This window comes from Cyprinodon tularosa, unplaced genomic scaffold (genome assembly GCF_016077235.1).
Source record: "Cyprinodon tularosa strain WSP-4 unplaced genomic scaffold, ASM1607723v1 ctg106, whole genome shotgun sequence".
Lineage (NCBI taxonomy): Eukaryota > Metazoa > Chordata > Actinopteri > Cyprinodontiformes > Cyprinodontidae > Cyprinodon > Cyprinodon tularosa.
The window spans coordinates 1,477,698-1,494,952 of record NW_024037849.1 but is presented as its reverse complement, the minus strand read 5'-3'; the positions used below and the strand labels follow the sequence as shown (position 1 = coordinate 1,494,952).

Sequence of the window (17,255 nt, the reverse complement as noted above, 5' to 3'; positions counted from 1 at the left end):
TATAATTAGAAATGTGAACAACCACAGAAAAATTCAGGTAAGATTGTTTCATGTCTGTGTGAACAGTAATGAAAGAAGCCAAAGTCATAGAATATTATTTTAAATCCAATGTGGGGCACAATTGTATGTGTTTAAAATCTGATACAGTTCAGCTCTTTTGGGGATCTTTCTGTGGATTTGAGCAGCCAGGTGACCCGAATTACTGTGACGATGATGTCACTCTGTACTGAGAGCGTGGAGCAAAAAGAATTCAAACAAACATGGAGGACAGCATGGAAGGAGGTGTACATTGGAAAGGACAAAGAAATGTTGGAATGAATAAGTATTTGGGCAGATACAATGATTCAAAAGAAACTTGAGAGGTCATACAGAAACAGGTCATTTGGCTATGATGCTGCACCTCGAATTTCTGCTCTGAGACGTTGCTACCACTGCTCCTCCAAAAGCCTTACTTAATAGTTTAGCTCTCTTTCTCATCTATCTCCTTTTCCACATTGTCTGCTGTATTATGCGACTGCTTCCAGGGATTAACAACTTTAAATGCATTCATAGGCACAGACTTCTTACATGTCTTGTTATTGTTCTTCCGCACATGCGGGTCACTTCAGGGATACAGTTTGACGGTCATGTGAACAGCCATGTAAAGAAAAATCTGACAAAATCGGACAAAACATCTGAATTGAGCATTAAGACCTGCAGTGTGAATGAAGCCTTAGATCAGCTATGTTTACTGATGGCAGACTATTTCAAAATCTATTGCCTTGTGTTCTATTAAGTGGTATCACGGCCTAATACAAATGTGAGCCATTATTTGGATTCGACGTGGGGAAAAATCCCAATAGTACAATAAACTATGTGATTTTACGTCACCATATTTATATGAAAAAGTTCAAGGGTTGTAAACATCTTTACAAGGCTCTGTTTAATTTAGAGATGAAAACATTAGACAGTATCACAGAGAACAAAGATTAGGTTGGCGGAGTATTTCAGACCAAAAATCTTACCGCCACAGCTTCAAGGATCTGTTTGATGACATGGGCTGCGTCTCTTTCGCTGTAGTACCCCCGCTCCACAATCCTGCAAACCAAAATAAAAACAACAGGGAAAGAATCAGCAACATCTCAAAATGGCAAAAAAAATCTCTAAAATAAAAACTGTGGATGATCTCGTTTTTTGCAGATTTAGTAACTGAACTTGCAATTAAACCAACTATTGCAAAAGTTAAACAGAAACTGGTAGCTAAAGTGGCCCCCACTACTGCAAAAAAATAGCAAATTACACCATATCAGCTTTATTTATAGGGCACTTTAAAGCACCAGAGTGCTGTAAACAGAATCAATATACAGCTGTCATGTGATGCCATAATAAACCAATGTCGTAAAGAGACCTGAAATAAATAAAACAGCCATATACTGTAATGAGGGATCAAGCATGAACTCGATAAAGCAAACTAAAACTATGTATTTCTCAACTACTAAGTTAAACAAAAATCATTTTTAAGTTAAAATCCTTTAGCACCTGTAAGTCAAGACAACCTCTGAAATAAACTAACCATGGCAACAGAAGCAGCTCCTACAGCTAAGGATGAGAATAAAAGCAAAACACTAGCAGAAAAAAAATCCACCAATGCCAGAAAATACATCTTGTGCTCTTCGTGCCATATTCAGTTCAGTTACAGCTCAATTGTATTAACCAACATGCTTTAATCGCTCAAAGTTGTATTTCCATTTTAGAGTGACAAAGATCCAAAAGGTCATGATTTTTCAAGAATGGAAAAAAAGACAAATTAGGATGATGTCAAATAAGCCCTCTAGCCTCTGACGCGCATCACCAAAGATAAATGATCAAGATACTTAAAAACTGAAACGCTTAAAAGGGTTTGTTGGAGTGCTGTAACTGGATTATTTCTCCATTGAGTAGGTAATAAACAATGGGCCGGATCTATCAAAGGTTTGCGTGTATAAAAACGTGAGCTATTTCACTGCGCACGCTAAAAAATGTACAAACTGATCGATCAACAGCGTGCTAAAAGGATTTGGTCTTTAAAACATGCTAAATAGCGCCTCTTATCCATTTAGTACTTTTTCTGCAATGCATATGCAATATGGGGCGTTTACACGCAAAAGTGCGTCTTGTGGGAGGAGAACATGTAAATATATTAATTTAGCACTAGCAAAGTGATTTATCAAACCTGAAAGCAATTTTTCTAACGGTATCTGACTCTATATTAACACGTTTCAAAAGAAGGTGCAAATGGTCTGTATGTGTAATTGCACACACATGGCAGCGGTTATTGTCGCAAGAAGGAGACATCGAAATGAAGCAAGGAGACGCAGAGAACGCATTTTTTCACTCCATGTGAATATTTTTGGAATGAACGAGGAAATGATCATCAAAACATATCGTTTATCCAGCATTGCCATTTTGGAGCTGTTGAGGGAACTCCGAATGGATTTGGAGCCAGCCACAAGGAGGACCCACGCAATACCAGATATCACAAAACTCCTTGCAACGTTGCACTTTTTTGCATCTGGGTCATTCCAGCGTATGGTTGCAGCAAGAGCTGGGATCTCCCAATCTCGTTTTTCAGAAGTGCTGTCCGACGTTCTAATTGCCATGTCGCCCTGACGCCCTTTACAGAGAACCCCAACCTCCCCCCTGCGCCTGTGGAGCAACATGCCAATGCAGCGGGGATGCGTACGCGCAGTAATCTCATCCACAGTCACTTCTTGTGAGCCATTTGGTATGTGCATTTTTCTACAGGCCAATACAAAACACCTGTTTTTTGTTTTTTTTTACTGCAGTGAAGTAGAAATTCAGCCACATACCACCTTAGGGAATAAAGGTTGCCAAAGTTTATATATATATATATATCTTGTACAAACTACTTTGCCACAAACCACAAAATGAGCAAAACCATCGTTTAAATAGGGCGTCTCCAACAGTTTTGCACCTGCCACCAGTTACGCAATCACTCTTGTTAAATCACCCGCAAACCATGGTTCAGCCTCTCGCGCAAAATTCCAGTTTGCGAGCGCAAATTACTGCACGCAAAATTGGATCTTGATAAATCCGGCCCAATAACTTACGGTATGTCCAAATATGGATTAGAACATGCGTAAACACATAAAAAGTTTATCTTAATCTTATCTTTTTTATTTGTTGAATGATCTTTTAATTGTTGTCAGTCTAATGTCCTATCAGAACCAAACATATTGGGAGAAAAATATTAAGTCTGAATCTGGCAGCTCTATAAATAATGTGGGACCTGACTGTATAGTTCTGGGTTGTCTGCAAGTTTTAACTAATCCTCACAAAGAAATTCACAAAACTAAATGCATAAACCGCTCCAAATAAATCCAACATCTTAGGTAGCAACTGCAACTTCTGCAATTGTAGCAACCATGGCAACAGACCAAATACTGAGAGTGAACTTTGTTTAAACATTCAGGAAACACAGCTGAACACAGTAACCTCCACAAATAAATCAGTCACCAAAACAGCAGCAACACTTACAGAATGTTTGACTCTTTTAACGAAACCAATGTGCGACAAAACTAAAACTGGCATCATTTTCTGTAGCTGAAACCCCCCAAAATGCCTGCATCAAAAGATTACTTCTAGACCAAAACCAGTGAGTACAAAACAACAAAGACATATAGTATAACCAAAGACTGCCAAGATGAAATTGAAAGGTGAATACAACTGAAACATTTCTCAATTAAAAAACAAAACAAACAAAAAAAACAGTGCAGCAACAACCGAAAACAGCAACTCCTGCAACTAAATCTAAAGCAGGATCTTGCTTCACACTTCAGATACTGGAGCTTGGCTGATAAAAGTTGCTGCAGCAGCAATGGAAGAACAGGTTCTGTAATTCAAGAGAAGCTGCAGAAAAGGACCTGCAACAAAGAAGTCTTGTGAAAATGGACCAACTGCGGCGATTAAACATCTGCAACACTGGGGCATCGTCAGAGGACTAAAACCAGCACATATAACTGAGACTGAATCTGTACCTGCAGGGATTTATCAGGAACACAGAACAACATGCAACAGTAAAGCACATTTAAGCTGCTGTTGACCAATCGAAACATGTCTGTCCTTACCGGTCAAAAAGCTCGCCTCCTGTCACCAGCTCCAGTACCAGAGCGATGTCTGTGTCCGTCTCAAAGATCTCCTTCAGCTGGATCTGAGTCAGAAACAGACAAAGAAAAAGATCAAGCAGTCACCTGATATTTTTCAGATACAAAAGACTAAAGTTACCAGTAGTTTCTTAATCCAGGATTGAAACAAAATTAGAGTTCAATTATTCTCTGTTGAGGGACCCTTTAAAACCATGACCAAAGAGAAAATCGTTTAACTAGAACTCAGTTTATGAGTTCACCGTTTCAGAGCACTTAAGATGATCTATTCCCAGATTATTTTTTATAAAGATAGATGAGCCCCCAGATGTCCTCAGATGGACACTTCAGATAAGACCAATCCTACCGTTGGATACATTTAAACACAGTCGTTGATTTACATCCCACTATGACTCACTAATGTTGGCTCTGACAGTAACAAATCCGCTGTTGCTGTAGAAACCAGAAATGACTCCTAACACTTCATATCTCTGCAGCAACCACAAAACAACACCTCAGTGATGATCCACTGCAACTGTGTAGATGTAACAGTTACCATCCACCTCTGCTTGATCACAGAGATTCTTAAGCAGCTAGTTTTATAGTCAACAACATAATGCAAGGGAATGTCTACTGTAGCCACATGGTCATTCAGAAGGGAATCCTGAAAATAAAAATATGCAATAAGCTGGTTTTACTTAAATAGAAAAACATGTGACCAATCCACCTGAGTGGTTTGATGAATGTATAAACTCTTTGGAACACAATTAAACCTGGATGTTAAGTTGATCTGGAGCAGGCTAGATGCACAGAGTAAATATTCAGGGTAACTTATGTGTCACTTTTTATATTAAACCAAGTTCAGGTTTAAGTAAACTGAAATATATGAAAAATCCTGTCTTAATCCCTTTAGTTTAGTGAAATAGCCCTGAGGCTGTAAGGTTTGTTGTAAAAAAAAAAAAAAAAGAAAAAAATTCAAGATAATGGAAGTTTGCTGCCCAATAATACAAACAGAAGCTAGGGAAGGCCTTAAACAAATATTCATTTGTTTATTTAATTATCCACTGTTGTATCCCCAATGTGGATGTTATTTTTTATTGCATTGAAGTAATTCCTTGTTCTTGTTTTAAGAACAAGATTGAGCGCTGCCTTCTGTGTCTCAGTCTAATCAGCAATGATCTGCTGACTGTAAGCTGCACTTTTGCCATACATCCCTGTTGGTTGTGTAAGCTTGAAAGCTTTATTGTGAATTTGTTCTTATGTGAACATGTTCAGATGGATTTGGTAGGGGAGAGCTGCCTTCTTGTCTAACCCTAGTGGGAACTGGAGCACCCTGGGAAAACCCACACATGTACAATGATAAAGCAAGGCCCACTGTCACAGCTTGGAACACACAACAGTTTGGTGGAACTGCTTATCACTGGTTAAATCCTATCTTTTTGCAAAAGTTTACTTTTCTTATGATCTATTTGTCACCCAATACAGTGATATCAAATCCTGTTTATAATAATTGACTTTGAAGCAATCTCTCTTCCTAAGCAAAGGTGCAGCAACAGTAGACAGAAACCTCCTTTAAGCCCCCTGTTGGCCTCTGCAGATGGCCGCTCACACTGTGCCTGGTTCTGCCGGAGGCTTCTTCCTGTTAAAAGGGAGTTTTCCTCACTACAAGCATTCTTGGTCTGAGGGATTGCCTCCGAGTCAATGAGTCGATGCAATCAACTGTTTTTTCTTAGATATAAATCTTTGAACAAATCTGACTGTATGATCTAGTTAAATGTGCTCTGTAAAGTTCCTTGAGGTGAAGTTTTGTGAATATAAATAAACTCAATTGAACTGAAAATTGAAACCTGAAACATGAATTTTCATCGGTGGAACTAATAATTTTTTGTTTGTTTTGTTTTTTCTTTTTGGTTGTTGGTTTGTTTTCCAGTTGAAACTAAAGCATTCTGGGGAATCCTTCCATTGCACAATGATAAATAGGAACAATGTCACATTTCTAAAGAAACAATGATTTAGTGGTACTGAAGTAACCTCACAAGATGGAAGCAATGCAGGTGTTTCTGATGCGGTCCTAGAACTTTCACTTAGGTCGGTTCTGTTGTTAGAACTTGCTGTATTCCTGGATCTCCAATATGGGTTACACAGATGGGTTACAGTACACCTAAAGGAATTCCAGTCCCCGCTGTCTCACTTAAAGCAAGATGATATCTTCTCATTAGAATAGAGATCACTCTCATAACCGCTTGCCAACTTTACATCAAAATCATACAGATTTGCTTCGCCCACCAATTTAACAATTGCTGATCAGAACAATCACAGGGGAACAGCTCTTCTCTGAGCTAAAAACAGATTTAAGTGCATTCTAGACTCCACATATCTGCACTTTGACCAGGTTTATTGAGTATATGCATCTCTGGAGGGAGGTAAACAACATGGTTAATAGCCATATCTATAAAATTGTCTTCCCTGTTAAAAAAAACACATCTAAATTAATTTCCGTTTTAACAAAGAGCGGTCAAACAGCATTATTTTTATGACAGGGTACTCCATAGGGTAAACAACACTGCAGTCTGATCATCCAAAGGGTCTCAGTGATTTTTCATACTTGTTAATCGGGCAATGTACCCCAGATAGATTTGTACCTCAAACAAGACCTTAAGTAAAGCTATGGCCATATTGCAAATTATCTGATTTATCACAGATACTGTAGGTGGAGGCTTTGGTTCCCACTTCCTGTATGTCTTTAACATGAGCAATGGACTATTTTTATTGTGGAATAACTCTTAAAGACTTGACAAATATTTCCTTTATGATCCAAGGCATAACTTTAATTTGTCTTTTTAAAACTTGAGGTCTAACTAGGATTTATCCAGACTGTTGTAGTCTTGTCTAGACTTGTGAAATGATCTGCCATGATTCTCTGAGGCTTGTATCTCCATGATTACTACTGGACCTGTCTAAACTGTAACCTGATTATGGATGGAGGTGATGTTTTTTCAGGTATGTCCGGATACATTCCTATGTCAAAGGCATCTAAGCACATCCAAATTCCCTGGAATACAGAGGAATACAGACTTTACTTCACATTTGGTCAGGATGACATAACACCTCATCTTGTATGGTTTAAGCTGATTTTGGATGTATCGATCCAGGATCTAACTCGTTTGGTTCTATTCTGTATGTGATACCTATAGTTGTGGGTTGGATGTAGGTGGGCCAGTAAGTTCAGAGCTTTTCCTTTAAACCATCTTAACCTGTTTGCCAAAGCCAGTATCACCTTTTTAGACACCTGATGGTAATGCAATAAACAAAGTAATAAAAATAGACTGATTTAATCCTTACAATAGCTTGAAAATTTAGCTTTGCACAAAACAAAGGTAGGTGCTTACAATGTTTGGATGGGAAAGACGAAGCAGGACTCCGATTTCTGTGCGCACAATTTTCTTGTCAATCTGCAACAACAACGGGGGAAAAAAACACATCAGTATGTAGTACTTTAGTAGCAGAAAGAACATTTCAGATTAATCCAGTTTTACCCTTTGACCTTATCTGTTAGTTGCACACAAATATTTTAATCATTCGCATTGAAGGTTAAGAGGGTTCCAGAATTTGGAGGGAGGGCAAAGTGGTAAAGAAAGAAGGGCTCATATGAATTAATGTAGTTCAGTATGTTTTAATCCGGTGGTTTTCTTGTGCCATAAGCGTTATTTCTGCATCATATTCTTAATGTAGACTTCACTACATGCACGCAGATAATGTTTGTGGCAAGTTCCTAAATGTTTAAAGAGATACACAGAAATCATCTCCTTGCAGAGAAGGTTATTTTAGGCAGGGTTATAATTCCTCTGGATTTTCAACCACTCTCCCTCTCTTTCCTTTCCTGCCAAGTATGCTGGCCTTTAAAAAAAAACACTTTACCTAACACATGTTTATCAGATTATGTCATGTTACTATTGATTCATTTTTGCAGAATTTGGGCTGGAGCTGCACTCTATCTGACTCACTTCAAGATAAAAAAAAAAAAAAGCTACAGTTACTACTACAGCTAATGTTCACAAACATGACTTATAATATTTCTTTAGAGTACTTTCAGAATACAACAGAAAATAAACACCTGTGAATAAACAGCATGGCAAATAATGTTTTCCTGGTAAAGCTATTTTAGGAGTAGAACTTTCTTTGTAAATGGCTTTTCAATTAGATGCTAACGTTTGGTTTCACACAATAAACTCACTCAAGCATTCTTAAGCATTGACCAAAGATCCAAGAAGATTCCCACAAATCATCTTGGTAAAACCTTTTTTTATTGCCCACATTATAAATTATAATGCTTGGCATCATTCTTGGTAATGCCTGGATGAATTATTAAGATCTTATCAAATGATAATGTGTGACACAACAACAGACATGCTGGGACATGGCTTTTCTCCTCGATTAAAGAAGCAACTGAACACAGATGTTTCTTGGAGGAGTTATCTGTTTTTGTCAAGACATATTTCAACCAGAAATTAATGTGACCTTCAGAAATGGACTTATCAAAGAAGGCACATGATTTAAGGATCTCAGAAGCGTCAAACTCCCACACTAGAGAAGTGGGTTTTTTATTTGTTGGAAGTTCAATTAATTTCACCTTCAGTCTCCTGAAGGTAAGATATTTAGCTTTTTCAGTTTAAATAACTGTTTACATCTACAAAAAGCAAAACTATTCACATAGAAGACATTTCTTACTGTCTATACATTATATATATCTGTCAGCCTACAACATGCTCAGTATAATTCCCATTCTATGAATACAGCATAATGATTTGGGTCATTTCTGCAGCATGCTACAGAATTTAAAACTAACCGTCTTCTTGAGGACTTTGACTGCAAAGGGTTTCTGGGTCTGTTTCTCCTCACAGCGGTACACAATGGATGTTGCTCCTCTGAAAACACAAGAATACTGGAGTTAACCTAAATGCTGCATAGACAGTTGAGACCATGTAAAAAGAAAACAACTTTTCTAATACAGTCGTTAGTCAAAAGTAAGCAAAACTCTTGAAAAATTTGTCATTCATTCCACTTCATTAAGTATCTCCAAGAACATACCCCTAACATCCGGCCTGGAGATGGTTCTGGGTAGAAGTGTACCCAAACCTGCTTACGGTTTTATGTGATCAAAACATTAAACAAAGAGCTATTGGCCATGAAATGACTGCCTTGTTTGTGTGACAGTGCACCTTGTATAAACCACATTCAGGCTTTTTGGCTGCAGAAATCTGGAGGTGATGTAAAGAAACCAAAGCGAATTTGCTGCTGGAGAGCTTAGTGTTTCACTGAAGGCTTTTTGTCTAATAAAGGTTCATCAAATACCATTTCTAGACTATTTGAGTATGGAAATGTTATACCTTTTTACTTACTTTTCATTTTAAAAGACCATCTGTTGCGTACCTCTTATTCATTATGACTAAAATCCAGTCCAAGGAACGGTGATGAAGTATATTTTCCCCTGAATTCCTCCACACACCCAGAACTTAACTCTAAAACTGTGAAAAAAGGTCTGGAGTATTTCTGCCATCCTGCTCATTTAAGATAAAGAGGATCATTTTGGGTGTTTTGACCCAAAACACCTCCTCTCAGTGAGATTTCTCCTTTTCTTTTCTGGTACTTTTCTTACAAATCTGCAGGGCCATAACTTTGTTTCAATCAAGTCATGGCATTTTGAGAGACATGTTGACATTCATGCATCCTTAAAATAATAAATGCAGTTCATATAACAGCAAGCTGACAAGCTATATGAACTGATTTTAACTTGTCAGTTTTTTTCAGAGTGGCAGAACCTGACAAGACTGAAAGGGGAGATTTATACTTTGCAAATGCACTCATAGAAAAACACATTAACTGTAGAAATCTTGTTGTCTGATTACGTAAACTACAACTGAAATTTAATTGAATCAACATCTGAAGACATCAACCAGGAAGTTGAAACTTGAACACAAATGGGTCTGGCACATTAAAAAAGCCCCGATCTTTAAAGCTGTTGAAATTTGTGTGCAGAGGTGCAAAGATGTTTGTCAGAAAAGCATAATAAGTGCAGACAGGGCGCAGTATGTTTACAAGGTATATTCCAGGGTAATGCCCTGTGATAGAGCGCTATCAGAACCAGTCAGCGCTCACTAGGTCATTTCACCCTTGCTGAGCTGCAGATGAAAAGAGTCTGAGTTTTCTTGAGTGTGGTGTAGGCACTGCTAGCCAACCAGAGTGACAGGGACGTGTCATAAGCTTTTGCGAGAGCTGTTAAGTAGATGGGAGCTGTTCCATGAAATGCTTATGGCTGACAACAGTGACTAAATAAGTACAGACCATTTACCATTCATTTCAATGGATGCAGCTAAGAATAGCTCATGGAAGGCTAGTCTTTTAGCTGATTGAAGATATGGTGGGATCATATCATAGGTTTCACAGTAATGCAGTTGTGAAGGGAGGAGATAAACATATACTGCACCAGGACACAATTCAAATTCAGAAACTTCCTAAATTACAGTTCCTATAATTATTATGGTAAATATAGTCCCTGTAGGTATTAAGCTGGGGGAAAGAAATCACCACAAACTTTCAACTTGAGTTTTAAACAGTTTTTAGTTTAGTTTTTATCCAGTAATCCATAAGACCCTGGTTTCTCTGAGCTTAAAGGTATAGAGGACGATCTTTAATTTCCGGGTGGATCATCTAAATAAGTGGTCCTCCTAATATATGTACGGTTACAGACGGTCATTGAAGGTCACCCCTATCTTTTCATGGAGACAAAAGTTGAACTGAAGTACAATTTGTTGTTTTGTTTGCATAATTTTAGCAAATAAAGCTGACTCTGACGCTGATATCCGTGTACACTTGTGATTAAAGCTGTGATAATCAACAAATTGTTGTAATTAACTGGAAAATTGATTTACAAATCAACATTTATTTCAAGTATCTTGATTATTAGTATTATCTCTGTGTGATAAATGTAATAAATTGATCTCATGTAATCAAAATGTTTGAAAATATGATTGTTTTTTCTATACGTAGCAAATGTATCACACATTTCTTGTTTTTTTTATCACTTTATGGTAAATTCAGGTGAAATTCAGAATTATTGGTTGTGTGGGGGTTTGATTGTGGAGACATATTATAGGGGAGGTGTTTGCATGCATGTGTGTGTTTATTTTTTTTTTTAATGGGGGGGGGGGGGGTTGTTCTGGTTTTCTGCAGTGACAGATGGAGAAAACAGATCCATCAAAGCAATCACACTCTTCCATGCAGGGACCTGCACCTGGCTGTTCTCCATGGCAACGGGACACCATGAAGCTAAGCTGTGTGTTTTAGAATCCACTGCTGACACTGGTTTAACGTTTCATGCTCACAGAGAGACGCAAATAAACAGCAAACACAGACATGATCTGTACACACAGAAGACTACTCCCAACCATGGTGTGAAAAAAACACAGAGAAGTATTAAACCAGCGGAGCGAGTAGGTCTCTGTCACATACGGCCGCGTGTTTTCTCTCAGCTTTGCACTGATGACACAACAAATAAACAAACCTTGGACAGCAAACATCAGGCCACAGAGAGGAGGCAGTACACAAAACATACACACAACTTCTGCATTTGCATGGCACGTCTATTGCATTCAACAAATGTACAGTACGGTACTAATGTTTCATTTGAACAGTTTGTTGTTCTTCTTTTTTATTTCCTGTAGTGTATAATTAGCTGCATGATCTTTAAAAACCAAGAAATAAAATCCACAATTTACTGTGAATACACATTTAAAATTAAACACAGCCCTACATATAATTGGTACATTAATGCTAACTAAATTAAATAAAAAATATTTCTAGCAGTATATAATGAGACAGACCTAATATCTCACTTGTTACACTCTTTAGAGTATTTTGGACTGCTCAGCTACATTTGCCCAACCTGCTTGGACTACTGCCCAAAGCCTTCTATATCCTCCTGGGGCCTTGGCTAAGCTACCCACTATCACCATGTCTGGGAGATTCTACCAATTCGCCCAGAAGCTGCTACCTCCAGGAGTGCCTCCACCAGTCCAATTAGACAACTATAAACCCTTTTAAAATAAAGAGAGACAAAAGTCAACTAAGTTTTAGCAAATCATCCTATGACCTAAACCCAGAAAGGTTTAGCAGAAGGTAAAGAGAATGCAGTTATGAACAGAGGTGTCAAGTAACGAAATACAAATACTTCGTTACTGCACTTAAGTACACTTTTTTAGGTATCTATACTTTACTCCATTACTTATTTTTCTTCTTACTTTTTACTTCTACTCATTACATTTTCACACAAGTATCTGTATTTTCTATTCCTTACATTTTTAAAACAAATGTTACTCGTTACTCTTCTCTTCAGCTTAATGTTGATAAATATTTATTTCACGCCATGTGCGCCATCCAATGCAGATCATTGGCACCATCCACATCTAGTGAAAACTTGTGTAATTGGATGAGTCATATAATACAAACACTCATTGGTTAGCTAAAGGAAATCATCAGAAGCAAGCAGGTGTTCTTCAAACTGTAAACGTGAATTGTCTATGCCATGCTACAATCGGGAGATGGAGACGGGGACCAACAAGATCTGCCTCATCCTTGGCTCTATCTCAAAGAATCTTTCGAAACAGTCGAAAAATTTAGTTTTAAAATTCATATAGTGGCATCTGGCTGTTTTTTTAAAGGTCACTTTATACTTTTATACTTTCAGTAGTTTTTGAAGTACATACATTTTCCCTTTCACTTGAGTAAAGAGGTCAAGTTGATACTTCAACTTTTACCAGAGTGTTTTTAAACTACAGTATCTATACCTTTACTTAAGTGTGTAATTTTGACACCACTGATCATGAATATTTACCACATATTTGTATACAATGCCAATACAAAGGTGTTTTGGAGAAGTTTTTTTAAGTTTAATATTCTGCTTAGGCTGAATATTAATTTGCTTTTGCTAGCAAAATTTAAAGACCTAACTGATTTTTTTTTTTTGGAGGGATAGGCATGTCTTTTAGGCATATTCTAATATTGCTTTTTTACGTAACCATGTCTGATGCTCCAGCTGTCTTCTTGATGCAACCTACTGAGTCCAGGTTCCAACGAACACGCTCTGACACTGAGGTAGAGTTTGGGAAATTTTAGGTATTAATCCAAGTATATTATTTCATTACCTTTGAGCACTGGCATTTAAACAGCCCCACATAATGATACTGCCTTTACCATGCTTTGCAGTTGTTACAAGTGTATAGGTTTCATATTGACTCTATTTGTTGTGTAAAAAGTTACAATTCTTTTTCTAATGCCTTCACTGAGTTCCTTGGAGTTTATTTTTAGTAAATCCAACGAGTGGTGCTCAAGATCGGCTTTATACAGCAAATGCAAAATAATTTTAGCTGCAGCTGCAATCACTCTCAAAAACAATGGGTCAGATAAATTATTTAAGACTGAATATTTAATATTTGATTCATGCAGATGACGATCGGTTAATAACTACAGACTTTATCAGAACATTTTTGTAAGGAAACAAAAAAGTCCAGGCATATTATCAGGATTCAACTAAAACTAAATTGAATTTATGATTTTATTGAGCTTTCCATTCATGATTTATTAGAAATAAAGTTTTTGGTGCCATTTTTTTTTAACCCAAGAGACCAAATATTTTTTTCTTTTAGTGTGTTTTTCTATTATATGTGTTTTTGATATTTATCATTCTCAGTTATTGTCATCTTCCAATAAAGAAATTACCATAGACCAAACAAAAGAAGGGCTGAAATTTTACTAAGGTTTGGAAACTAATCTGTGTTTTGCAAAAACTAGTCCTAAACATTTGGAATCTGTTTAACAGAATTTTTCCTTAACATTCCAACAAAATTGAGATACTTTCAAAGTTTAAGATAAAAAATTAAAAGATAAAACGAGATCTTTTACATCTATTGAATAAATGATTCAGATTTCGAAGGTTTGATGAATATAAACCAATTAGCAAAAAAAATATCTAAATAAGACTACATTTTTTGTTATATGTGCAAAATCTTAAAGTTTAAATATTTATAAGAAAAGGATAGACTCAGCCATCTGAAAATATAGATTTTTATGTAAATATTACTAAAACAGCCATTGCATTGAAACATTATAAACATTAAATGCAATATGAATACTTTAATAATCAATTTGTTCAACCTAACCTCCTATGCAATCCTATTAGAGCCTTTTTCCTGAATATTTACTCTGATAAACCCTCATTAGGGCATTATGAGCCTGCTTTCCTTCTCTGCTGCAAACTGGAAGCAGCTCAGATTTTATTGGTTCCTGGTTGAGCTGAATTGCCCAGTAAAATCCCAGGCTGGATTGTGAAGAGCAGCTGAGTTAATCCTGAATGAGGAGCATCACATGGACCCACATGTGGCCAACTTTGGCCCACACAGAGCTGCGCAACAACCCATCAGTTTCACCCCTTAAAAACTGCAGCCCAGACCTGCCCAGCTCGGAGCCCAGGGCGTAGAAGTCCTCCACCGTCCCGTCCCGCCTCGACCCGTCCACCCAGAACTCCACCGGCTCCGAACCAGGCCGGGAGGTCGGCATGATGCCAGCAGGGCTCCCTGGATCCAGGGCCAACAGAACAAAGTCCAATAACAGACTCGAATCAGTTCCTCCTCAGACCGGATCGGAACCACGAGCAGCGTAATCCAGAGCAGATCCCAGATTTAAATCCAGCTCTGTAAACCCCAGATTAGAGCATCAGAGGAGGGGGGGGGATTCATGATCCTGATGGGTTTTAATCCAGACCAGCAGGGGGGGAGGAGGGGGATCCGCCTGCTCCTTCAAACTCGGAACCAGGACCGTTTAGTCCATCTGCGAAAATACATGAAATAAAACAAACAGAACCGAATCAGTTAGGAGAGAAACCGCCTCTTCAATCAGTAACCAGGACCAGGATGGTCCAGACGCACCAAATCCAGATGTGTCGCAGCTTCCATCGGGCCTCTAAACCTATCAGTTGATCAGCTCAGTCCATCATCCTCCCCCAGGGAATATTTACGTATTTTCGCCGGCAGACGCGGCTGGTCAGCCTGTCCGCAGCGCGGTGTCTTCCTGGCAAAGATCCAGCCCTCAGAGGGAGGACACCACCGGGGAAACACATGCAGCGAAGCCCGGGCTGGATCGGTGCAGGACTGCTGGAGGGTCTGCTTCTCAGGCAGGAAGGACTGCTCCAGATGTCCGCTGCATCCGAGGGGAGAGAGGATGCTGTTACCGTCTGCATCCCTGCTGACCAATCACAGCTCAGCACGCGAGCTGGGGGGCGCGCCCATTGGACCGCTGCCGTGTCAGACAGGACCGCCTCTGTCAGCAGCCTAAATAAGGAAATAACCCAAATACATAAATGTACATTGGCGTGACATCTGGAGGCTTTGATCCTTTGGGAATCACACCAGCAACCCTCACATTGTCACGTGTTCACAGGATCCCATCATCTCTCAGCTGAAACTCATCTTTCTCAAATCACATCATTTATAGATAGATATTTTTCTTAGAATGTAAATATTGCAAAAGCTAAATATTTTCACAAAATAGGTCCGGATTACTATCTAAACAAATTAAAATTATTTTAAAAAAGCATCTTATAATTTAAAGTTTTCACATGTATCATTAATAACACAATAAAATGTTAACCTTTACTTTTTAATTAGAACTTAACAGATTTATTCATTTATTTTTATTTTTTTGGTGGTGGTGGTGGTGGTGTGTGTGTGTGTGTGGGGGGGGGTGGGGGGTGGGGGGGGGGGTGGGTTGAAACAAAACATTGTAAAACATATTTAATACAGAACAGGACTAATGCATTAGTGTTTGGTCAGGCTTATTTTAAGGTTGTGTGAGGTAATTATGTGTAGTTAGTATCCTATCAACAGTGAGCAGGACTCTGAGATGTTGATTAACTTATACATTTGATATTAATGCAGAGAACCCATTTAAGAGATCATTTAAATCTTTAGAAATACAGTCCAAATAATGCCAGTTTGAACTAACAGTGAATAAAAAACAATGAATATTTCTTATTTTACACAAGCTCCTTGCTTCCTCACTTTTTTCTTTACAAGATAACAATCCTGTTTATACCCAGGATTGCATTTACTGCTTCAGCTGACTGTATTCCTATGCTTTCCTGCTTATTGGTTTGTTTCTAATTACACTCTGATTTAATTTGTTTTTCATTTTTGTGGAGGGCACCCTATTGCACTGTGTTTAATTGTGTTTTTATTTGTTTTGTTTTTTTGTTACCTCAGTCCTTATAAAGGTAATAAGAGCTTCTGGTTTCTTCCTCCATCCATCCATTTTCTGTCACGCTTATCTCAAGTGGGGTCGCCAGAGGTGCTGGTGCCTATATCTCCAGCTGTCAGCGGGCGAGAGGCGGGGTACAGCCTGGAAAGGTCGCCAGTCCATCGCAGGGCAACATAGAGACAAACAGGACAAACAACCATTCACGCACACCTAAGGAGAATTTAGAGAAGCCAATTAACCTAACAGTCATGTTTTTGGACAGTGGGAGGAAGCCAGAGTACCCAGAGAGAACCCAACATTTGTTGCTGTAAATAGGGAGTGATTCCACCAAATATCCTTGATCAAGAGGAGGGATTTCTGTACAGTTATTGAACTAATATGTCTGGATCAAAAGAATACTTTAGAATACATAAATTTATGTGTATATTGTGTTACAATCTGGATTCGACTGTTTTGTTAAATCTGAACCTTACTAAAAAATGGGTTGTTTTAGAATGAATTTGACTTACTAGATTCTGTACTATAGAATAGGAATGAGAAATTTTGGTCTTTTGAAACAAGCCAGCAAACCTGCCAAATCAGGTTGTAAATTGAAGCTATATGGATAAACTGAATTGAGTGATGAAACTGTATGAAATAAGATCTATACCAAATAATCCTCCAGAATCCCAAACAATCTTTGACTGCATTCGTAAATCAGAGGCTGAGTGCATAAAAGGTCCGGAATGAGAGCCAGACGTCTCGACAGCCGGTTAGATTATCATCAGTGGGTCCTGTCTGTGCTCACTGCCTGTCAGGTAGACAGCTGCTAAAACACAAGCAGGATTA

The 17,255-nt window shown here is 38.2% G+C and overlaps 1 protein-coding gene across 2 annotated transcripts in view; it reads right to left on the bottom strand.

Moving 5' to 3' along the window:
• si:ch73-60h1.1 (calcium/calmodulin-dependent protein kinase type IV) overlaps positions 1-15,401 on the bottom strand; it is a 45,415-nt gene extending 30,014 nt beyond the window's left edge. The window contains exons 1-6 of one of the 2 annotated variants that reach the window (XM_038286889.1): positions 15,101-15,401; positions 14,626-15,002; positions 8,968-9,046; positions 7,511-7,573; positions 4,107-4,189; positions 1,005-1,077 (exon numbers count right to left, since the gene is read on the bottom strand). In XM_038286889.1, coding sequence (XP_038142817.1) covers positions 1,005-1,077; positions 4,107-4,189; positions 7,511-7,573; positions 8,968-9,046; positions 14,626-14,732 — 405 coding nt within the window. In that variant the 5' untranslated portion in view covers positions 14,733-15,002; positions 15,101-15,401. Of the gene's footprint in view, positions 1-1,004; positions 1,078-4,106; positions 4,190-7,510; positions 7,574-8,967; positions 9,047-14,625 lie in introns of both variants that reach the window. The other variant, XM_038286881.1, reaches the window with a different exon arrangement.
• Between the last annotated feature and the right edge of the window lie 1,854 nt (positions 15,402-17,255).